At 40.9% G+C, this 24,807-nt stretch overlaps 1 protein-coding gene across 2 annotated transcripts in view; it reads left to right on the plus strand.

The window, feature by feature from the left end:
* Positions 1-24,807, plus strand: part of Vav3 (vav guanine nucleotide exchange factor 3) — a 335,871-nt gene that overhangs the window by 143,019 nt on the left and 168,045 nt on the right. For both annotated transcript variants that reach the window (XM_052730572.1, XM_052730573.1), the window contains exons 3-9: positions 6,116-6,174; positions 8,385-8,450; positions 13,841-13,949; positions 15,938-16,030; positions 19,105-19,173; positions 20,550-20,653; positions 22,769-22,868. In XM_052730572.1, coding sequence (XP_052586532.1) covers positions 6,116-6,174; positions 8,385-8,450; positions 13,841-13,949; positions 15,938-16,030; positions 19,105-19,173; positions 20,550-20,653; positions 22,769-22,868 — 600 coding nt within the window. The remainder of the gene's footprint in view (positions 1-6,115; positions 6,175-8,384; positions 8,451-13,840; positions 13,950-15,937; positions 16,031-19,104; positions 19,174-20,549; positions 20,654-22,768; positions 22,869-24,807) is intronic.

A 24,807-nucleotide genomic window follows, 5' to 3' on the forward strand; every position in this document is an offset into this window, starting at 1 on the left:
GATTTAGGGGGTCACCAAGAGAGGAAGCAGGTTCTAAGGGAAAGATGCTCCTCTTTGGGGGTCTTTGGAGGTAGAGGGTCGAGGCTGGCAAGGCAGGAGGGTAGGTCCATAGGAGCATGGGAATGCCTCCTGAGACAAGTGTACACCCAGATTGCTTCATTTTCCCCTCACAACAGGCTTGTGTCACAGGAAATATTTTCCCTGAAACTTCACATATGAGAGGGAACCAAGTCAGAGTGTTCCATATTAACCCAGTCTGTGGGAGGTGGAGGTTGGATTTGAACTCAGAAAATCTTACCCCAGTCTGCTTATGTAACAACCTAGCCCACACTATTCCTAAAGGAGGTAGTTACTCTTGATAATTTCAATTGTGGTGCTTCAAAGAAAAGAAAAAAAAAGATTTTTATATTTGTAACCATCACCACCGAGGTCAGCACATGCTATAATTTGACCCATTTAAGCTATATACGTACACTATTCTTAAGAACAATGGAAACCCGTTTTCCATGGCTTCCAGTCTTGATCAGAAAGGATGCTTCGTCTATTTCCCGTGGCTGTATGTCTTTGCTTGGCCCCTGGAGATGGTGTTCGGAGCCTTTTTCTAATGGCACCCTGCAGGCAAAAGCCACAAAAAAGCAACAGCCAGTGTTCAAGGAAATCTCTGAAACATGCGACTGGAAGTGACGCTGAGCGGCAGCGTATCCTAATGGGGTAATTTACTGTGTGAAATTGGAATTGCAAAGAAAATTAATATAATGAGTTCTTTTGATTTCCTAGGAGACTGAAGGTGAAATATATTGCTAATCTCAACTCGCCATCTGGCTGGGTTTAGAACCGGGCCTCACTGTCAAGAATCTAGAGTTAACGGCTTCTGTGTGATATACTGGTTCCCTCGGTTGCCTTTGGGTCACAGCTGACCTCTCCTCCTGCTTTTGTCTGACACCAGACCGACACCCTGAAGCCCCTGTTCCCAGTTACCTATTTTGGACCCTGTGTTTGTCTCTACTCCATAGGGCATTCGCTCTGAGCCTGCGGGAGCCTTGGTGCCGCACCTGGGTCTCCAGCCACAGCTGCTCACTTGGGCTGTTGGGCTGTCTGTCATGCTATACACGACAATGCCCTCCTGAACCACTAAGCCAGTTTTAGTACTCATGGCTCAAGCCTCTGGCTGCCCCTGCACAGCCCACCCCTCTGTAAAAATCGCTGCTCCAGGAATTCTTATGGAACCAAGCTATTGGATCAGAGAATAGGCGAAGAGGGAAAATTTAGGAAAATCAGGAAGGTACATTCACAAATAGTATTTTTTTTTCTGATATGCATGTTGGACCCCATAGTTTCCTTCAGCCATTCTCTGCAACTGTGGTTTCCTTAACTCAAGACCATCCAAGGAGCTTTAGCAATGCTCCCGTCTACGCAGATGGCTTGCTTCAGTTGCAGGTTCCAATAGTGATATTAATGTGCTGGATAAGGCAAGAGTGGGATCGTGTCAGGAGTCTCTTGAAGAGAATAGTTAAAAAACGGGAAGTTTGTCCGTTATTCAGTATTGCATTTAGCTTTATGTAATGGCTTTTAAACGGACAAATGGAGTGGTAAAACAGCTAACCAAAGAAAAGTCATCGTCAACCGAAAAAGTGACAGGAGCCTCCTACGCTCTTATTGGCTCTAGGGTTGAGGAGCTGGGTGAACTAATATTAATTTTCACTGGAGTTCCTTCTTCAGTTATTTTTTTATTTCCCCCACTTGTGCCAGGCTAGCCCTTTACACATTCCAACCCCTGCGATCTAGGATCTTCTCAGTGATTTTTGCAAGGCAAGTATTACTTCTTCACTTACTCGGGCAACGACTAGTTATGTCCAGTGACTCGATGAGAACCAAACAGAGGGGAAGTGGCTTGGGTCTCCTGCCCTGAAGACATTTCCTACTGTTGGAGAGCCGACTATCTATCACTGGAATCCTTGCTGCATCCTCACAGGCCCTTCAAGCGTGTCTAAGTTCATGTAAGCAGTTTAAAGAATGTTCCTCATTCCTTCCCCCATGCGCAAGCACCGCTCTTTACCATTCTTCCTACAGCAGAACCTGCACATAATTGAACATACATTTGGTAAGGATGTGACTGCTGGCTTTGTAGCAGAGTGTTATAACCACTTACTGATGGGAAAATGGCAAAATCATTAGATTATTTACATATGCTGGAGTGTCACACAGCATTAAAATGAACAAAGTACATCTGTGCCTGATGGCATGGCTGTGATTGATTGTTAGTGACAAAGCATGACTCTGAATGTTTTAGAAAACTCTTAGAAAGATTTTAAAAAACAGCTTTATAATAAATCTCATTGTTTTTGAGACGGGGCCACATTCCATAATGTATACTTCCCTAGGACTTGCTGTGTGTCACAGGTTGGTCTTAAAGTTGTAATAATCCTCCTGCCTCAGCTTCCTAAGTGTTAGGATCACAGATGTGAACCATCATGCCAGGCTAGGAGCCAGGAACTCATTTATTAGAAGAAGAAGAAGAAATGAAAAAGAAAAAGAGGATGCAAGAATTACAGCAGATTCTTAGCTGTGGTCCCCTCTGATAGAGCTCAGAGAGGTGGAGGGTGACAGCTTTCATATATTAATATTTTAACTTGAAAAGAATCTTGAGTTCTTTTGAAAAAAATTGAAAGCTGATTTTAAAGACTTTAAATAAAGTCATAAGTGCCAGGGCAGAATTATAGCCATGGTCTAAGAGAGGGTACATGAGACCCAGGCATGGGGTGGGAGTGGATCAGAGAGAAGGTCCCTTGGAGGAACCAGCAGCCTTGCAGAGCTCTGGCCATACCCCATCAAAGCTATGGGACTTTGAAGTAGGCTTTCCAGGAGGTGCATCTCCAGGGATGCTCCTGCATCACCCAGTCTCCTCTTCCCTCCTGAGCTGTCACAGTGTTCAGCCACAGCTCCCAAGGACATCTCACATCCTAAGGTCTCCTTGTGGCTACCTTGTAGTACTCTTGAACTATTGAGGAAATTCCTATGTGACTTCTGGTACTGGTTGCTCCCCATGACTTCCTGTCCCCTCTGTTCACTCCCTGAATTCTCCTTCCCCAATGCAATTAGCCCTGTTTTCTCCTTTCCCAACATTCTCAATGATCCTATGGCTTCTGGGATGTAATCTTCAATTTAAAGTGGGAATGAGAAGCCTTGCTCACTTCTCTCCCTTCCTCACACAGTAGGTCTAATTTATCTTACCCCAGTTATAACCTTGACTTCTTTACAGATGCATTTTCTTACCCACGAGGCTAGAGGATGTGGGTACAGAAAGGAAGTCCAGGATATGGAGTCAGTATAGCTTATTGTTACAACATTCTTGCTATTTCATCCTCCTTTCTGGGAATTGATGTCCATAATTTATCATCTTGAAATAACCATTTAAAAATCAACATATTGCATGAAAAATAAGCTTCTTAGTGTCTTTCAGTATGTTTTCTTTCATAAATACTCTTGCCGGTCTGCTTCAGAGGGGCGGGCCAGAGAATCCACACAGGGGATCAGAGGATCTGGCATTGGTTTGTGTACTTGCCCACTTTCAATCTGTAAACACTGTCTTTATAGAATAGACGTTGTTCTAGAAGCACCATATGGACCAAACAGCCTTTATTTGGTTTGGCTAAACTTAATATTAGAACTATGTGAAATACGATAAGCATAAAAGTGAGGGGTCTCACAGCCACTCATTGTAAGACCACCTCACACTCTTTCCATCCCCTGTAGCATGAGTTTGTATCTGTGTTGTCATTTAGATTGAATAGTAAATAGTCTTCATTGAATCATAGGAGTTGCTTCAGCTTAGTTTTCTATGTGTGCTTAAATAGTCAGTAAGACTGAGGTAATAGACTATCGTCTGGCTCCCTCTGGTGGCGGATGGATGTTATGTGACAAATCAAGCTGTACGTTTTTGTTTTGTTTTGTTTTTAGTTTCAGCTTCCCCCCTGCAGTGAGGGGGTAGGCATGTGGATGTAAAAATACTGTAGTTGTTCTGAGTGTTGGCAGATAAAAGTCAAAAAGCGAATTATTTTGTAAATCTATAATAATTATACAAATATCTTCGAAGAACAAAATTAATTGCCATTAAAATGCATATGAAAGTAGCAGTAATAATGTATTATTGCTGTGTTGTTTTTCTTGCTAAACAGGGACTGAGACCACAGCATAAAACACAGCAAGAGGCAGAGCGTTCTCTGGGATTCTGTAGCATTGGCACATCCCAGTAGAGTGTGTCTAAACTCAACACTAGTTTAACCAAGGGTCTGAATACTACTACTCAGATTATTCCAGAAGCTTTTCCAAAACTAGACTTTTCACTTAGGAACACATGGTTTTGGCATCTTCAGATTTCTGTTCTTTCTCTTTCCTAGTGTCTCAGTAGGAGACTAGGGTTAGATGTAAAATTTGGGGGTCAGTACCTTCACTCCCCTGGTCTCCAGGTCTCTTGCTTCATTTTCTTCTGTTCCTTTGCTCTTTTGTTAAAAATGTTGAAGCAGTTTTTGGTTTATTTGTAAGTTAATAAAACTATACACATGTCATGTATAACATGCTGTTTTGAGCTATGTGTGCACTGGGAGAGTGCTTTCATAGAACTGATTGATATATGTGTCCTCTCTACTTTTATTTTTTTAGTGCTGATGAGCCACATCTATTCTTTTCACAATTTTCAAGAATCCAGGATAACAGGACATTGCTATTTATAGTCAATATATAATTACAATCCCCTGTGTAGCTAATTTTACTTTCTGTAATAAAACTTCACAAGCGTTTGATGAGCATTCTCATTTTCCCCCAATAACTTTGTGCAGCAGTTAATTAGCTGTTTTTAATCTTTGTTTTGTAGAGGCTAGCAAAGGTGAGTTTATCTGAAAACTAGCGAACAGGGCTCCAAATAGGCTCACTAGTGAGCCAGGTGTTTTGAGACCCCATCCGTGGGGCTGGTACCCTTTAGAACTTCCTCTGAGGGAAGTCATTGCTTACATTTCTGCCTTGGAGCTGAGGAGTTTTAGATGAGCACTAGACTATCTCAGTCCAGGCAGATACCTTTCCTCTCATTTCCCCTCTTACTCTAAATGAATTGCAGAGCAGAACCTCTTTGTTGTGCTCAATTATGGGAGTTTGAGCACTTGTGTTTGTCATATAAATGGTGTCAATGAGGAAAATGCATTCTTAATCCTGGTTTCCTAGTGACGTCTCTGACAAAGGTGATGTTGGGTACAAATGACTGAAAGAAAGATTTGTAAAATCACTAGGTACGGTTGCCAAAAACTGTTAGCCGAGTATCCTTGGGCTTAGGTGCTGAAGATCTTCATAAGGAGCTTTTGAAATGCATAATCAAAAGTAATTTAGAACAAAAAATTCTTGAACACACTCAGAATTAGAATAAAGCAATTTGTTCTAAGTTGGCAATTATAAAGAATGGGTACCTTTTAACCATTTTGCATGTACTGTGTTATTTCATAGTCTACAATAGTCTACTGATCACTAGCTAGTATCTGAGGCCTTATCTAGAGGAAGAAGCCAAAAATAGTGAATGTAGCTGGTTGCTTCGAGTTACCTGTAATGATTGGGAAACCTGGGTTTGAACTTGTGTCATCAGGCTCAAGAGGCGGCATTCTCAACCACTTTGCTGCTTAGCGATGGCAGCTGTGGTGTGGAAACACCCGATATCTGTGTGTTCCAAAAGGCACCGGAAACTGTGAGGACTGAGTGCTTCAAATCTGGCTTGTATAGTCAAGGAAACGGAATTTATGGGTTTTTTTTTTAAATTTTGACTTAAATAGCTTCACATATTTAGTGGGTACTATGTTGGGGAACACCGATTTATGTGATATTTAAGGTTTTTTTTTTATTGGAAGGAGACTGTCACTCACTTCTTAGTAATCTGATTTAAGTCATAAATTAGAAGGAATGCAGGTATAACCCAGCTTCCCAATCATGACACTTTCCATTTACACTCTTTGAATCTATAAATTTATCTTTCTCTAACCATTGTTAATATTGAATGGGAAAACAGTTGCTTTTGAGAAAACCGTTAAACCTTGTTAAATACATGTTCAATGAACATTTTCCTCTTTTTTTGGTTCAGGTTATAGAAACATTATCTCGGCTATCCCGCACACCAATAGCGTTGGCCACAGGAATCAGGTAAGTTCATGCTTCTGTGGTCCTGTCTTCCATGTAGTTCATCACAATGGTTTTTTTTTTTTATTTCTTGAATGGCTATTGTTTACAAAAGTCTTGATATATTAAATGCCACACACACACACACACACACACACACACACACACACACACACACACACACATTTGAGATTTACTGAGAAATTAAGAACTTACTCATAGAATTGAATGAGGTACAATGACTGAACATTCTTCTCAGTTCCCTGGTGACTGCCACTGGTTATGGTTCCTTTAAAAATTTTTCTTCAGCATTTATATATGTATAATTCATTAAGACAAATGCAAATGTTTTAGTACATAAATATTTAAAAATATAATGTATTTGGTTCCTGTAGAAGAGACCATAAAAATAACTCACAACTTTTATGGGTTTAAGGAACAGTCAGACAAGCATTAAATGGTAGATGCAAAAGGATGTGTGTTGAAGGTTGGGTAATACATGAAAAGTTCGGAAGTAGATTGTTTATTTGTACCATCTCCATGTAATAGAGTATAATGCAGTTGGTAAGCATGGAAGTAGAGATGTATTAGTTGTTCAAGCTTTTTCTCTTTTAGAGACTACACACTACTTAAGTTGGAGCTGTCAGTAAAGAATAAAAGAAACAGGGAATGAAGAAGATATAGCCAGGCTACATGGAAATAGAATTTTCATTTTGTACCTTATTTCTTCAAGGCTTTGTGTTCTAGTCTCCACCCATGATAGGGCTTTGTAAGCCTCTATCTATGACCTTTGGTTTCATTTTTCTGTGCCCAGGTTATATCAGTTCTGAGAGAGGGGACCCAAATGTGTCTCACAGGACTATTTAACACTCAATTCCTGGATGCCATCATAGTGGTCTCCAGGAGGACGTCCTGAAGACCGTTGCTCAGAAATGGGCCCTGATTTGATCAGTTTTCTGTAGGAATAGATTATCAGCTGGTTCGTTCTTCAATTCCTTCTAATTTGCTTTTCAGTAATGAGTAGCTGTTCATGTCAATATAAATTTTGTGTCATTGTATGTATGGAGTAGATTTTGAAACAAGCATAGCCTGCTTTGTGTGTACTTTTGATTCTGAAAGGACACCTATTAGAAGTCTTTTTTCCCTTTGAAAATTTCTTGTCTATATTTATAGCAGTGGACTATAATTTTCTTTAGTAACCTATGTAGATATGAAAGTTTGAGAAAATGTTCCTGTATTAAAAAAGAACAACCTTGAAAGATTGGTTACAGGTGTTCATTTATTTGAAAAAAAAATGTAGATCCCTTTGCTCTCTTAAGTATTGAATGAATTCATGATATATCTAAAGTCTAAATCATTTAAAAAAATAAAAATATAACCCAAAAGTCTGGCTTTCAATGAAAGTCTTTAGCCATTATTTAAAATTTATTATTTTGATGGTTCCTTTTTTATAAACATGAAACATACTTACTGGCAAAGAGTAGAGCGTTTGTCATTACAATATAATTGCTATGGTGATTTTGTTAGGCATACTTTCAAAGCATTATTTTGGTCATAAGATGAAATGTTATGATCCAAACAAAGATGTTAAATGATAGGAGTGGGGAAAATTAAAGTGTGGTGTTTTTAACAGGGGACAGAAACAACTCGTCGGTCTCTTTGAAGTCTACTTAGTTAATGTCTCCAAAAATGAAAATAGAAAAAAAAAATGCAACTTAAACCGTGATGTCTGCATAGGAAAGTCTGCCAGGGTCCAGATCATATGTGTGATGTCTTTGCCTTCTAATACTCATCACCCTTCCTAGCGAGCTGAGCCATGAAAGATGCTTTGCGGTCAGAATCTTTGTTGGGTCAGATCTTACAGCTGGAGTGAGAGTGGTGAAGGCATGGGCATGGGCAAGGCTGCTTGCCTCCCGAACTGGGCACTGTGCTGAGTGTCATAGGGTGGGCCTGCAGGTATGTGGCAGGAGGGAGATCAGGTAATCACATTAGCATGTCCCCAGCTGCACGGGTCTGCAGAGACTAGCTGTAATGCTGGAGATGATTTGGGGTAGCAGGTGTTGCTGTCTCCCCAGGGGAACCCCAGGCACAGCTGCTGGGCAAGCACTTTTGGAGAAACCCTAGAAATCATTCAGTATGATGGCTTGTTTGAGTGGCAGCAAATTTTACTATTTAATTGGAGGTAAATGCTCAGCTTGATGACTCACTCGCCCATGTTTTTCCTTCCTCCCCAGGCCTTTCCCTACAGAAGAAAGTGTAAATGATGAAGACATCTACAAAGGCCTTCCTGACTTAATAGAGTATGTTGAATATTTTCAGTAAAATTAAGCCACTGCCCGCCCAAATTTGTGCTTAGCGTAGATGTGAACTGTAATAAGCTCTCTGCAGGGTAAAAGTGATGTGATGATTAAGGCATAATAAATATTATCTTTAAAATGATGATAGGAAGTTTCATAGGAAATGTGCTCCAACTGGCTGTTAGTTCTTTTCCTGTGTTCCTGTGAAGAGAAACCTAACAGTAGAGAAGTAAGAACTGGACATTTCTCAAAGGCATAATAGAGAGGTAGATAAAACTGGAATTACGCAATTAGGGAATAATAAAAAGGAAATAAAGTTTACTACTGGAGTTGTAGGGCCGAGAGTGTGTGCTTTGTTGCCAGCCCAAGGAAGGACGGATGCAGGCTGGAGCTATTCAGGGATGTATCGGTAGATGGTGCTTATGCCGAGCAGAGGAACAGAGGATTCTATGGGCTTTATTATTTAATAGTCAAGAAAGGCAGAAGGTCTTGCAGCTGATTATCTTCTGCTGATTGAGTGACTTGTGCAGATTAAGAATAAATATAAAGCATGATCCTCTCTCCTCAAAGACCTTATGGCACAGCTCAGGCATGTTTGCAAAGAATTCTAAGAGATGGATTATGCTCCAGGGGCAATTCTTGGAATCTGTGGGAATCCATTCTTTCATCTGCCCAACACCGAACGTGCCTTTCCACTGGCTGTTCTATCTGCTCGCATTGCTGGCCCCTCACCATTTGTCTTTCTCAGGCATCCCTTTACTTCCTCTGGTGGCCGTCAAAAATAGCCACCACACCCTTTCCTTACTCTGTGATTTTAGAGTGTTTATTTCTGGCTACGGCAATGTGGCTGCTTCGCTTGCTGTCTGTGTCTGCCCTCCAGGGCAGCGACAGCAGGAACTCTGGGCATGTCTGTATTCTTAGAACTTTAAACTGTGCTGGGCTAGAGGGATGGCTCCGTGGTTAAAGCACCTATACAAGCAAAAAACGATCTGAGTTTGGGTTCCCAGAACCCTTTTTGGAATAGTGGGTAGGCACGGCAGCTTGCCTGTAATTCTAGCCCCAAGAAGCAGAGGCAGAGGGCTTCCTCTAGAGCAAGCTGGCTAATGAGACTCGACCTATGGGTGAGCTCTGAATTTGATTGAGAGACCCTGCCTCAGTGAATAAGCTAGAAGAGCCATCAAGGGAGATCCCAGATACCAACTTCAGGCCTATACACTTATACTCAGCACACATATGCACACATACCTACACCTCTACACATAGAAACATGCATAGGCACACACAATTATACCATATACACATATACATGAAAAATGAGGAAAAAAGAGATGAAGCTGTGTTTGGTGTATATACATGAATGTTGCTAGAGTTTTCCTGCCTGGCCCACAGTCAGGACAAATCTCTAACACCCACCAGTCCCATAGCCATTCAGACCCAACCAAGTAAACACAGAGACTTATATTGGTTACAAACTGTATGGCCGTGGCAGGCTTCTTGCTAACTGTTCTTACAGCTTAAATTAATCCATTTCTATTAATCTATACCTTGCCACGTGGCTTGTGGCTTACCAGTACTTTACATCTTCCTTGTCCTGATGGCGGCTCGCAGTGTCTCCCTCACCCAGCTTCCTGTTCTCTCAAGTCTCCTCTCTGTTAGTCCCGCCTATACTTCCTGCCTGGCCACTGACCAATCAGTGATTTATTCATTGACCAATCAGCAACACATTTGACATACAGACCATCCCACAGCACTTCCCCAAGAGTCCGTGTGTTTATTTTATAAGTGGGCTCTGGAACTGGCGGGACTTGGCGGTGGGAGCTGGAGAAAAATTCTCCAGCTACACATGAATGAGCCGAAGGAACATTAAACACCTACTGTGTGCCAGGCGTTAGGGTTGAGCTATCTAATCATTCAGTAGTAAGGGCGTGTTGTCTGCTCATTTGTGCACTAGCATATTCTGTGCATTATCTCATGTAATGACTTAAGTTCCCACTGTTATAATTTAGTGAAAAACCAAATTTGTACATCAAACTAACTTTTGTGAGATGACCTCACTCATGGTAGTCCTCGAACCCAGATGTTTCAGACCCTGGAGCTAGAGGTTCCTCATTACTGTCCTGGAAGAGATGTGTGGTGACGACTTGGTGCTCTGGGAGCTCTCAGTAGAAGAACAGGTGAGAAGAGTCCTACTGGTGGCTGTAACAACGGGCAGAAGGTAGCTTTTTCTGGACTACGTGACATTTGGAGTGGCCTTGAAGTCATATATTTTAAATGCCCTTTGAAGATGGCTTCTTACTGCTTCTAAACTTCCAAGAACTCACTGCCATTAAGTAAAGTAGATGATGATTATCTCATTAATTGGCAACAATGTTTTATAAAGTGACTGTAAGGTTATTGGTCTTGTAATAGGATCTCAGGAAGAACGTATTATGTCCAGTGCTGTGATGATGTTCTTTTTCAAAGCCCCACATGGGCTGAATACCACTGATGGCCACTAATACCTACCATCTGCCACCTTGTCCTGCTTAGTAATATTGTTAGGTAAGATATAGTTTGGAGGGGATGTTAGGTGTCAGGTAGGAGGAGACTTTCAATTCAAACTGTCAGGTGATGGATTCCACAGTCCGTTTTGCTTCTGGCCGGACTCCTCCCATCAGGACCAGCCCCTTCCTCAGTTGATTATCTCAGTTAGTCCCATCTTGATCTCAGCAGACTTCTCTGCCCTTTGATGGGTTACACAAAATACCCAGACACTGGACAGCCAGGGACTGCATAAAGAGACCCCATCTTACCCACCCCTAAGACATAATGAGACAAAGTGCTCCGACTAACCCAATTGCCCCACTGTTTTCTAGCCAAACTCCATCAAATACCCTGCAGTGGAAATCACAGAGCTCCCAACATGGAGTTCAAGCCAAAGTGAAAGTCATCTCTCATTCTTTCTCCTCTCTCCCTAATTCCAAATAGTTTCTGTGTCTGATGTCACAGTCCTGAGTTTGTCTCCTTCCTCATCAACCTTTAGACTAGTTGCAGCTCTCAGCCTCACAGCATTGGGCCTCTTGGCTTCTGCCCCCCCCCCCCGCCTGCTTTCTTCTCCCCACCTTCCCTCCTCTGCAAAGCCCCTGCTGCTTTCTAGATATCCCAGTTAAGGTTGGGTTCACTGAGTAGGAGTAGGAGTATGAGTATGTCCCTTTATAGTTTTGTTTCAGCTCTTCCCTCCAGTGGTCCAGCACACTGCTGTGAGGGATTGCCGAGCTCAACATCCCAGGCTGTCTGGACTCCCACCTTCATGGTATCGCCCTTTTCAGGAGCACAATCTCTCTCTTCACTTGACGTGGGTGTGTGCCAGCCTTGTTGGTATTGAAGTTCCACTAGGGTAGGTCTTGTGACTGTAGCTGTGCCCTCCTAGAAAACAGCATTTTTACAGCAGATATCTATTGAATAAGCTGACATACTCATAATCTAGCTCAGCCATAGGACCTCTTGGAAGCCTTCCTCGACTTTCTTTAGTGATTTTTCTCTTCCCTGCTTCTTTAGTTTGTGTTAATTTCTCTTGTTACATATATAGAACTATATCTTTATAGGATGTTCTCCTTAAAAGTCAGTTTATGTGTGCTTGTGTATTGTGTATGATGTATGTGCATGATTTGTATATGCATTCATGTGTGAGTGGGGTGCATGGGTGCCCATGTGTGTGTTTTGAGGTCAGGTGGCAACCTTGCCTCCTACATTATTTGAGATTACATGCATAGGCTGGCTAGCTGGCCCACACACTTCCAGGGATTCTCTTCTATCTTACTGTAGAACCCTGGGATTACAGATGTGCTAACATGCTAAGCTTTATGCAGGTTCCGGGAGTTCAAACTCAGGTTGTCCACTTACATGATAAACACTTTACACACTGGTCCAGATCCTCAATGGGAGAGCTTTTGATCTAGATGTTCTGAGTCTTTGGAGCGTGGAATTCAGTCAGTTCTTCAAAAATATCTGCTGGATGGATGAGCAGATGGGTGGGTGGGTGGACAAGTATTTCTGAAGTGATTTTTTTCTCAGAGCATAGTTCTCTCAAGCTTCAGTTCCCTCCTTTAATATACCTTCCTTTTCTCTGGGTTTTGACAGTTCGCTTCTGTCAAATGCCTCCAAATAATCTTTCATGACAAACATAAACAGCCTGTGATTGTACCAGCTTTGAAAAATGTTCCAAGTTGCAGAGTGACACAGTTATAGTGTTCTTACTTTTGTTCATGTCAATTTATAACATTCAGCTTGTACAGGCTGAAGAGGGGTGTTCAGGGCTGGTCATATTAAAGGGTTGAATTTAATTCTCAGAGAGATTAATGTTTCATCCCAACATCTCTATATTGGTCAAGGCCATTCTTTAGGGTTGTGTTAGTAGAAGGCATTTCTAGAAGTTTTAAACTAGGAAGGAAAACTGGAGAGGGTAGTAGTTATAAAATGGAGGGCATGCCATGCTTGACCATGTTCATAGTTTCACAGGAGGGGCTTGGGAACAGTGCCCTGGTCAGCCACTGGTAAAGTCCAAGTGCTCATGAGGGCTGGAAAGTACAAATATTTCTGAGAAACCGATATGTGGTATTTAATGGCTTTAAAGTAGATTTTAAATATTTTAAAGATCTTTGCCTATCTCCCCTTTAAAAATAAAATACAAATAGTTAACACAAATAAAGGCAGTTTGCTTGTAGAAAGATGTCTATATATCTTCTAAGTGAGCTTCTAGAAGCATGGTTTGCAAAAAAAATGGATTAGGTAATAATGTTACAGCAACTATTGCTGTTATCAAACAGATTTTCACTATGTCACCTATTCCTTAACTCTCCTGTCCTTCCCACACTGTGCCCTTTAATTATATAATGAAGCTGAGGCCATGGAACACTGGGATGCAGAGGCAGTGTGATGAGACTGTTAAATAGTGTAAAACAAGCATGTTTTTAGGTCATGACTCTGCTGTAGACTGGATGGGTTGCCTTTGACAAGTCTGGTGACTTCCAGGTCTCTCAGATTCATCATTTTTCATAGCTCAAATACTAAGCCATACATACCCCTGTGACAACCAGTGCCCAGAGAATTAGAGCCACGGCTAGCTGCAAGATGATCATTAATATGGTTCTATGAAAGTAGCCAGTTAGGTATTAATTAGCACTGTCCCCACTGCTGGATTCTTCTGTCTGTCCTGGAGATAATTGGGAGGGACAGAGTTATAATGAGAACTTCTTGACTCTTTCCACTAATTCCATTTTCCCTCTTCTCTGAATTTTCTGCTAAAATCAGTGGGAAAATTTTAGTCTACTTTGGACTAAAACCTATAGGGCATGTCTCAGTGTTGCATCCAGTGTACTAGAACACAACCTTTATACCTGCATTCCTTGTTTCAGCGAAACCCGTGTGGAGGATGAAGAAGACCTCTATGACTGTGTGTATGGCGAGGACGACGGCGGAGAAGTCTATGAGGACTTGATGAAGGCGGAGGAAGCTCAGCAACCTGTAGGGCTTTCACTTGTTTTTAAAAGAACTCTGAATAGTTTTTTTTTTTTTTTTTTTTTAAGGAAGGCTATTAGAAGATTAATTAATGTACTTTTAACTTTTGTTGAAATACTTAACCAAAACTCCTTGTTTGCTTATAACTTATGTAACTAGAACTTATTTGGAAATGGAAGCTGCTGGGTTTGTTTGTTTGTTTGTTTGTTTGTTTGTTAAGTTCAAAATGACTGTAGGACTTTTTGGTCTACCTTTCTTTTCTTAGTGAGGAAATTGAGTCTTAGAGGCTAGTGCTGAACAGTGGCAGAGTGGCAATAAGATACAATTTCAGCGAACATGAGATTGTAACTGTGAAAGTACATCTTTTCCAAAACAGATACATTCTTTTCCTTTTAAATTTAACATAAGTTACGTCAGTAGCTGTTCCCTTTTGCTCATTAGCTCTTGTCAGAAGTGACTCTCCCCTATTGTTTCCTTTTCTTTTTTTTCATTCTTCTCTAATACCTTACATCCCAACTGCAGTTTCCTTCTGCTCTTCCCACCTCCTTCCCCAGCTTTTCCCTCTCCCCTAGATCCATTCTTCCTCTGTTTCCCTTCAGAGAAGAGCAGTCCACCCAGGGATATCAAGTGAACGCCGCATAACAAGTTACAATTAGACTAGGCACAAACCCTCATATCAAGGCTGGGCAAGGCAATAAGTTGTTGTTTTTTTAAAATGTCTTCAGATACTAGCATAATCAGTGTGTCCTCTCAAAGCTCCCACCCGTGCATATATCTAGAATATCCAGAAAGAACTGCTTTGAGCTGTCTTCTTATCCATAATTTGAAACTTTTGAACGTCAGCCACTTAGACATTTATTAGCATATTCTTTTATCCTAAAGACGTCTTCATCAGCTGGGTGGTGACTTAGCTTCTTCAGGGGTTTCATGAGTTGACTCTGCTCTCTGTGCTCTGGCTTTTAATCAAGGGCCGAGGGAGGTTGTTGGGTTCCACACTGGGGAGCAGAGGCACAGAAGTAGGTTGGAAATATAATCACTGTGTGTTTAACTTGATGTATGAGAGGTGGGCTCCCCTGGCAGCATTTTCCAGAGGGTTTCAGGTGCATCTATTCTGCAGCTAGTGCTTCCAGGCACTCTGATCTTCATGGTCTCCTCCACCCTCAGGACAGTCCTCCCCCACTACACAGCTCTGGGTGGTTGCCATGGGCTACAGTTAACAACAATAATAATTTAGACTCCCTGGCAAGGTGAAACGTGCTTTACATGGCTTCTGTCACTTGGCACTCCTTGGGTTTAGTGCTGTCCTTCTGTTTTACAGAAATGAAAACCAAGTCACAGAGAAACTCAGTAACTTGTTTATAGTTATAAAGATAACAAAATCAGTGTCTGAACTGAATTCTGTTTTGTCTGTAAGTCTCTGACCTTGATATTATACTGAATTTTAACACTAAATGAAAGAACCATGTATTATGATAATGTGTAAAAACAATGTTTGAAGGATTTTACTTATGTGTGTGTGTGTGTGTGTGTGTGTGTATGTATGTATATATGTATGTATGTATGTATGTGTGTGTTGCTAATGACTGATACCTTGGCCTGATATATGCTAGGCACCTACCCTACTAATGATCTGTATCCCCAGCTCTCACATTCCTTTTAAGTATTTAAAAAATACTTTTAATATTTTATAGTCGTTTCTGTAGTACATGTGTAATCTGCTATCTATGAAGGAAACGCTTAGACTGTGTTACCAGATTCATTAACATTTGAATAAAGGAGGTGCCTTTATTTAAGTAGAATATCTATTTCAGAAGCTTATTTTAGTCACTTAAAACCTTTTCACTTATAGTGTTGAAAAAATAGCTCCAACAAAATATGTCACAAATGCAGCTAAGTATGTCTTTTTTAGGATGGAAAGTGATTCTGATCTTTTCCTAGATAAGCTGATATGAGAATTCAACTAAATAACCTTAACTTTACCTTTCTATATGCAGAAATCACAAGAAAATGATATACGAAGTTGTTGCCTAGCAGAAATTAAGCAGACAGAAGAAAAATATACAGAAACTCTGGAGTCAATAGAAAAAGTAAGTCATCAGGTATCTAAGCCCCGAGGTTGCTTTGCATGGTCTATGTGCTAGACCAACTCCTTTTGTAGTGTGCATATGTGAATGTATATTCTAAGATTTATACCAGATGCCAGGCTCAGGAAAGCAAATACCACATGTGCTCACTTGTAGGTATAATCTAAAAACACTGCAGTCATTCAAGTGGCAAGTAGAATTTGACATCAGTACAACCCTGGGTGGTAGGGATCGGAATGGTAGTTCAAGAATATATGCTTATATTAGAAAGGAGGAAGATTTAAAAATCTATACCCAGACTAGACCAATGTACAGACAGATTATACACAAAAAAAGCAATTGCCTGGAACTTTAGGGAAGAGTAGTGTGTGTGTGTGTGTGTGTGTGTGTGTGTATGTGGAGTAGGGAGGGTGGGTTGGCTGAGAGGAAAAAATGGTGCATGACCACTAATGTCTGTGGGGTGTTCTATGTGATAAACAGTTTTAAGTTTGATGGTGATAGCTGCATAGTTCTGAACTTCTAAGAACCATCCGATTGCAAACTAAATAGCTGTGTTGTGAGAAACATGAATTATGTCTCAATAAAACCCTCCCAAAGAAAAGTAAAGATATCAGAGCAGATTTATACATTCTATAACCATTTATTGCTATCTTGACATCTAAATGGCACTGTTTCCGGAGCTGAGGACACAGTGGCAGAGGCAGGAAGATGGTGGGTTCTTTTGGTAGTTTCTACATCATGAGAAATTTTAGGCTGGAGGCAAATAAGTGTGCCAGGTGGGTGGGGTTACCTGAAGAAAAACCAGGAAGAGAGGATGGATGGGCATGGGTTAGAGATACCACACTGAGTCTGATGACGGAAGACCTCTGTGTAAGAATGTGGTTCTTAGTTCATCTACTGAGAAGGTTGTGGGCCCAAGCCATGCGCATGTTCTAGTGAAGAGAGTTCTGGGGGAAAGGCTCTCTGATGGTGGAGTGCCCTAGGGAAATCTGATGGGAAAGTACTCAACTTACACATCATGGAACAGCAGTGGTCCAGTGTAGTAGATGGAATGGGTGGAGGAGACTGAGATATGGTGGAGTCCAGAGAACTGGTGGGCTACCCAGTTATATAGGGACAAACACTAGAGTCTTTGAGCAGACTTGATGTAAAAGCGTTTAAGCTTTTAACATGGCACTCTGGCTCTTGTGAAGTAAGAATGGGAAGGAGGATAAAAATAGAAGGGTATTAAAATAACCAGAGTGACAAGAAATCATAGCACTGAGGGAGATGATAGGGGAAGTCGGGCTTTGGAAATAATTTGTCTAACTAGAGCCTATAGAATTTGATGGTGTAGGCAAAGAATTGTGGAAGAAGGAAGAGTCACAGATAGCTGCTAGAATTTGGGCTGTGTGAATGCATGAATGGTGATGCCAGCTAACAAGATGGAGGGCAGGGAATCATGACTCTGTTGGATATGTGAACCTCTTGTTCTCCCTTAGACTTCCACTGGGATATATTGAGGCAGATGTTCAATATGTGAGTCTGGCTTTGATAGGAAAATCTGATTTGTATACCAATAGGGCCTTTAGGCTGTAGTACTAAGCAAGGTCACTTCGGGAAAGACATGTCCTTAGGGAATAGGTTTGAGGCCACCCCTAGTGAGTCACACATTTAGAGGTTAGCAAAATGAGAACCAGGTGAGAGCTTTTTTTTTTTTTTTTAGCTACAGGAAAAGAGAAAGTGTGGAAGAGTTGTTTAGGAGAGTGAAGGAGTCAGTTTGTTGGTTAGGAGAAGTGTGAGCATGTGCATTGCTGAGCCCCTTGACCTTCGTGGTCTTATTTAAAACTAAACTATCAGTATAGTATATGGATCTATAAAATATATGGCGAGATAGATAGAGCCAAAGGTTTTGTGTATCTTGAAAAATTGAGTGGGAGAGAGAGAGAGGGAGGGAGGGAGGGAGGGAGGGAGGGAGGGGAGAGAGAGAGAGAGAGAGAGAGAGAGAGAGAGAGAGAGAGAGAGAGAGAGAGAGAGAGAGGCAGGCATTCTGGTGGTGGTTCTTGGACTGTAACTGGGTAGAGAGGGGAGCAAGGCCATGAAGGATGTGAAATGCAGTAAACTGGACACAATAGGGCTAGAGAATTCCCTGAGAAAAATGAGCTTCATGGGCTGGATATAGGACTCAGAGAGATGGCTGCGTGAAATTAATGTGTGAAGCATGCACAGATGTTGACAATGACAGTGTCTTGAGATGTGACCATGAGATTTGTGAGTTGAGTTCACAATTGTTGGAAATAAAGGAGCTGACAGGCCAAGTTCCTAGAAGGGCCATCTATACAGATACTGAGATTGCATACAATGAAAGAGAAGTACGGGATGGATGCCCAAGTCTCAAGTGAGGAATGGAAATGGTGTACAAATTACACGAGCAGATTATTCCTCTCAGGAATCTGTATTAGAGATTTGGAGGGATGTTCTACATACATCCTCAAATATATCTCCAGACTATTGCCGTTGTTTTCCTGCTTGGTCAACAGCTTCTAACTTTTAGAAGCATCTTGTTTTACAATTTAAATGTTTCAGCTCATATTTATGCCTTGGTTTGCATGCATATATGTATATGGTATGCATGAATGTGTGCTTGTGTATTCACATGTGTGTGCACATGTGTATACAAGTGAGTGGATTCTTGAAGTTGACATCAGATGTCTTCCTCTATTGGGGCAGGGTCTCTTGCTGAAGTCTAAGATCACTGACTGCAGGAAGTCCCCAAGAATCCTTGACTTTGCCTTCCAAATTCTGGGATTGTAGGTGGCTGTCACATCTGCCCAGCTTGTTCATGGGTTCTGGGGACCTGAACTCAGATACTCATGCTTGTGTGGCAAACACTAACCGTCTCTCCAGTCCCTATTAAGTCCTTATAGCTGTTCAGTGTAGAATTTTAAATACAGAGAAAATAATTTCTACTATTTGTGTTTATAATGCTAATAAATAATTGACTTTTAACCAGTTTTGCTGGTTAATAAAAAAAATCGTTGTGTAGATTAGGCAAAGTTATGTTTAATTAAAGTTACTTTTCTCTTCTCTCTTGGTAGTATTTCATGGCACCATTGAAAAGATTTCTGACAACAGCAGAATTTGACTCGGTATTCATCAATATCCCTGTAAGTAAAGATGTGACAGGTAGAGATGTGCATTTCTAGAAAGTCTGTACTTATTGGTGGATTCCAGATCCACACACTGTCTTCTGTTTTCTATGAGTTGTGCTTCCCAAGTTTTCATATCCTTTTCTTTTTGAAAAACTGACATCATGTCTTTAACCCAAGGTCAATTAAGAATGCATGCTGTACACAAAAGGATAAGTAAGGTTCATGTATTATCTATGCCTCATTGTTATGAAACGTACTCCCAATTAATCAGTCATGATGTTGCTGTCTGTTTGTCTGACTATTCCCTGATGTAGCCCCTGGGATGTCGTTTGCCTCCCTCCATTGACAGTTAGATCAACTGTTTCTGATTGTGCCAACCTCAACTTATATTTTCAATTCGCAATTCAAATCAAGAGATACACCTGCCTCTGCCTCCCAAGTGTTGGGATTAAAGGTGTGCACCACCACCACCACCCAGCTCTTCTTTATTATTTACTTATAACCATAAGAAAATGTTCACAATATCAAATGGAGATGTAACATTAAAAACCCAAACCTGTACATTTTAGGATGTAGGAACCCTGAACTCCTATGGTAATTCTCATTCACCTTATTTGATAGTCCATACTCCTATGGTTTTTGTTCAGCAACATACTGGAGATGACATAGTCATCTTAAATGTTCAGTGTACAAAGAATGGGCTTGCTGTTATGTTTCTTTGTGCTCCAAGGCACATAGGAAGAGATAATGGGGAATTGGTACCTTGATTCAAATTCCTCATTCTCTCTCTGTGACATGCAGTCCCTCACTGCTGAAAATGACTTGCTTATCAGAATGAAAATGAAATTCTGACTTTTGAGTTGCTCCAGCAGACTGTCTAGCACAATTTATTTGCTTCATATTTGTGTCATTAGTTATCTGGTTTCAAGCAATTTAGTCTGATTGTTGTTAGCTTAACACTAGGACACCACTAATTGACCAAACCGATTTGCGACTCTGTGTCCCAAGGACATGAATCATTACTTTAGTCTCTTAATAAAACAGTAAGTACTTGATGAGTTTTATTTAAAAATTTGCAGTGATTATAGGATTGAAAAGCCACGTATATGTTTTATGCAAAGGAGAAATTGCCCTATAATAGCAAGTAGGATAGGTTCTGTTTTCACTGGGCACTGGTATTTCTAGTCCTATCTGGAATTGCTGTTATCCATGCCCATGTCTTCTCCCTCTTCTCCTGCTTCCTCCTCTCGTCTCCTCTCCCTTCCCTCCAGCCCCTGTACCTCTCTCCTCTCTGAGCCACAAGTCTGGCCACAGTGGTAGCTCTGGAAGTAAGGTATAGTTCTTTTTGCTTCTGATTCCTTCTTTTCTTTCACAATGTTTTCTTTTCTAAGGACCTTGTGAAAGTTCATCGGAGCTTAATGCAAGAGATTCATGATTCCATTGTAAATAAAGATGACCAGAACTTGTATCAAGTTTTTATTAACTACAAGGAAAGGTAACTTTTACATTTAAACGCATGTGGGCATTGATTCAGAATTAGAATGAATGAGTATTAAAAATGGAAAATATACTTCATCTTAGGGAAGCAGTTTGAACTTTAGATGCTGCTGCTGCTGCTGCTAATGGGCTGGACAGATGTTCAGCAGTTCAGAGTGCTGGCTGCTCTTGTGAAGTTCAGTTTCCAGCACTAACATGTCAGCCTACAATGGTCTTTAACTCCAGTTAAAGGGGATCTAATGTCCTCTTTGGCTTCTAGGCACCAAATATGTATGTGGTGCACATATATACATGCAGACACTTACACACATAAAATAAAAGTTGTAAAAGCATGCCTAGTACAGTGCTTAGACTTTTACATGGCAGAGCAATAGGCTGCAGGCCTTGCTCAGGGCTCATCACTCCTGAGTGATGTAGTCTTCACTGACTCACACTGATGCTCACAGTCTCCCTTTCCTCTCTGTGGTGATGGGAGAGGAAGAGCTGGTACTCTAATATTTTACAATTTATGATTTCAGAACATTAGATTTATAGTAAAGGCAGCAATTTCTTGGTCTGGGGAGACAGCTTGGTAAAATGTTTACCATTAGAATGTGATGAGTCCTCAGAATCCTTGTAAAAATTTATATTCCCAACGCTGAGCATGGGGGTGGGGGAAGCAGACACAGGCAGATGCTTGAAGTTCACTGGCCAGCCAGCTTAGCTCCAGACCAATATGAGACACATACACAAATGCACGCATAGGTACACATATACACACACAGACACATATGGACATACACAAACACACACATATAGTCACAAACACACAGATAGACAGGCATACACACAAAGACACACAAATGCACATATACATGCACACATACAAATACATACATACATACACACACACAGCCACATATAGACACACACATCTAGTAACAAACACATAGACATACACACAGACACACATACACACAAATGCCCATATACGTGGCACACATATAAATACATACACACAAACACACATACATATACATACAAACACACAGATACATACATTTACACACAAACACATATACACAGATACACACAAAAATATACACAAGTACACAGAGAGAGAGAGAGAGACAGAGACAGAGACAGGGACAGAGATAGATAGAGACAGACAGACAGACAGCGACAGAGATATCAATATATTTTTCCCTAACATGGAATATCTTTTTTATTTTTTATTTTTTGCCTAAGATACACGGCTGTCTCATTTTAAATCAAGCAACATAATTCCTAGTACTAAGAAGTGGCTAATGAATTCCTTTGTGTCAACTTTTAGATAAATATTAACAGTTTATTAGTACTTTTAGCCAGAGGAGAGATAAGAACAGCAAAGCTAATAGGCTCTTTGCAAAGTGTCTGTATTGTAGAGCTGTCCTTGGTGAGCGGGCTCAGACCCATGCAGTGTGAGTTATTTTCCACCCGTGGTGTTCAGGCCTCTCTTCCCGCTTCTGAGATGATGTATATTCCTTAATTAAATGCAGTAAGGAGTAAAAGGTTTATTAATGAGTGGAGTCCTGGTAATTGTAATAAAATTGTAGTAGAAAATATAGCTGTCTTGAGGATGAATAAACAGTAAAAAGTTTATCTCCAATAAAAGCTTAAAGAATTTTTTAATTTAAAAAATTTTGATATATATATTCAAATAACATTAACAGTCATTAAGCCCTATTGTAAAATCTATCTTCCATAAAACATACATGGACTCAATCTTATTCTAATTTGGAACCAGAATTGTCTCTTTGCTGCTGTCAATATGAGTGGCCCTCACACTGCATGTAGTGTGTGTTAGAAAGAGTCTTGGGCCTGGAGAGAATGCTCAAGGGTGGAGAATACTCAATGCTTTTGCAGAGGACTTAGGTTCAGTTCCCAGCACCCAACATCCCAGCTGCCAGTCACTTCAGTTCCTGGGACCCCAGCATCCTTATGGCCTTGGACCTCCATAGTGTGGTACACATACAAGCAGACATGCACAGGTGTGTAGTAGTAGCCCTGACGATAGCTTTAAAGACTGAGCATTCTCTCTTTCTGCCTCTGCTTGTTTCTTTCAGCCTCACAGGTTTCTCCTCTTCCCTTTCAGATTGGTTATTTATGGACAGTACTGCAGTGGAGTGGAGTCGGCCATCTCTAACTTAGACTACATCGCTAAGACGAAGGAAGATGTCAAATTGAAATTGGAGGTGCCTGTTTATTTTTATTATTTTTTTATTGCTTAAAGATGAAGTTAAGCAGTGTATCCCTCTACTTGATGAATGCAATAGTACATCTCCTCATGGGTGTGAACTATAACTTCACTCTAGTTTTATAAAATATTTCTAAGGATAGCTGTGGTAGTAAAAGCTGTGTTGATAATCGTAGCAGGAGCAGAGCCTAACTTTGTGGCTGTGGGTTTTATATACATTATCTCCTTAGGTCCTCTTTACTGTGATGTGTGTCCTAGTAACTCTCTCATTCCTTGCTTGAAAAGGCTGAATGCAGGGAGATTATGAGTGAGCTACCAAGATAGTGAGAAGTACAGGATGGATGGCTCTCTCTCTCTCTCTCTCTCTCTCTCTCTCTCTCTCTCTCTCTCTCTCTCTCTCTCTCTCTCTCTCTGTGTGTGTGTGTGTGTATGTATGTATTTCAAATGTTTTTGTACAGCATAAGACATTTTCGCATGTATAAAATGCATAGGTATTGCCCAAAAGAAAGAAGAGTGGACAGACAGATACAAACATAAAAAGTCAAAGTGCTATGTGACCATGACCATGAGAAAGCCTGTGAGCAAGTTGGAGCCATCCCTTTGATGGACTAGATGGATAAGACTGGAGGCTTATGCTGAGTCATGGTTTTGGAGGTGAGAATGGTGATGAACATCTACAGTCCCAGCATTTAAGGGGCTGAGGCAGGAGGATTGCAAGTTTGAGGTCAGCCTGGGCCACACAGACACACAGACATAGACACAGACACAGACACAGACACAGACACACACACACACACACACACACACACACACACACACACACACACACACATACACACAGGTGCACACACACAGGTGCATGCACACACACACACCTGTCTGTAGATATATGTGTGTGTGTGTGTGTGTGTGTGTGTGTGTGTGTGTGTGTGTGTATCTTGAGACCCTGTCTCAATCTCTTCTCTTCCCAAAAGTCATAATTTATGTGTATTAATTACATTGTATAAGAGTTTATACATTTAAAGAACTTCTAAAAATGATTGTTTTGTGAATTAGCATCTTTAGGGATACTTTTATGTTGTTGCCTCTTCAATATCTCCTTTCTCTTTTCCTTTGTTTAGTTCATCCATGAAGTCAGGTGATGGAAAAGAGGGAAAGCCTTTCAAATCCTAGTCCCTTCTTGATTTTAGCACAGCAGGCGTGATTTCACTGCTTCCATCTTCCACCGATGAACATTACTGCTTAGGAGGTGTGCCCAATATAGCAGGGCACAGAGTCTTTAATAGTGTCCCTTGACGACGGTGACCTTCTATCTCGAGACAGTTTAGTCACCACTAAATGACATCCTTAAAGTATCATTAGCACCAAGGGTTAATGCTCCTCTTAGAGAATGGAGACTCGTAAGTCTAGAGGTCTTAGTTACCTTGACTCAAATTAGATATGGTAATAAAATAAAACTTTACAGCTCATGTTATTAGTCCGGAGTGGAACAATAGTTAAAGCACTTTTTTTTAAAAGGGAGATAGAAAACTGTGGTTCTGGATGGGAGTCAGCACATCATCTATCAGGCCTCTATGGTTCTCAGCCTTGTTGAGGGACTGCTCTTCTATCAGAATCAATGTCAAAGCTCTGCACAGGACAAGCACACCAGGACTGTACATCCTGTACAGTTTCTTCCAGTCTCAGGAGAGGAGAGGCCTCAGGCTGAGTTGAAAAGGCTGCCAGCGAGAAACTGCAATTCAGCATGCAGCCTCTCACTCAGCTCAGATGTCTTCTTCTGAACAGGGCCTGACATGGGAGAATCTAATGAGAAAGTGTAACACGGGCACCCCATGGGGCATTATGAAAGCTGTCTTGCTCTTTCCTTGATGGTTATTTTTTTTCTGGTTGTTATTATTTTTTATTATGTGTGAGTATGTGTGTCTTTTCTGCATTGG

This window comes from Peromyscus californicus, unplaced genomic scaffold, assembly GCF_007827085.1.
Source record: "Peromyscus californicus insignis strain IS unplaced genomic scaffold, ASM782708v3 Scaffold_9__1_contigs__length_137607984, whole genome shotgun sequence".
In the NCBI taxonomy this organism is placed as follows: domain Eukaryota; kingdom Metazoa; phylum Chordata; class Mammalia; order Rodentia; family Cricetidae; genus Peromyscus; species Peromyscus californicus.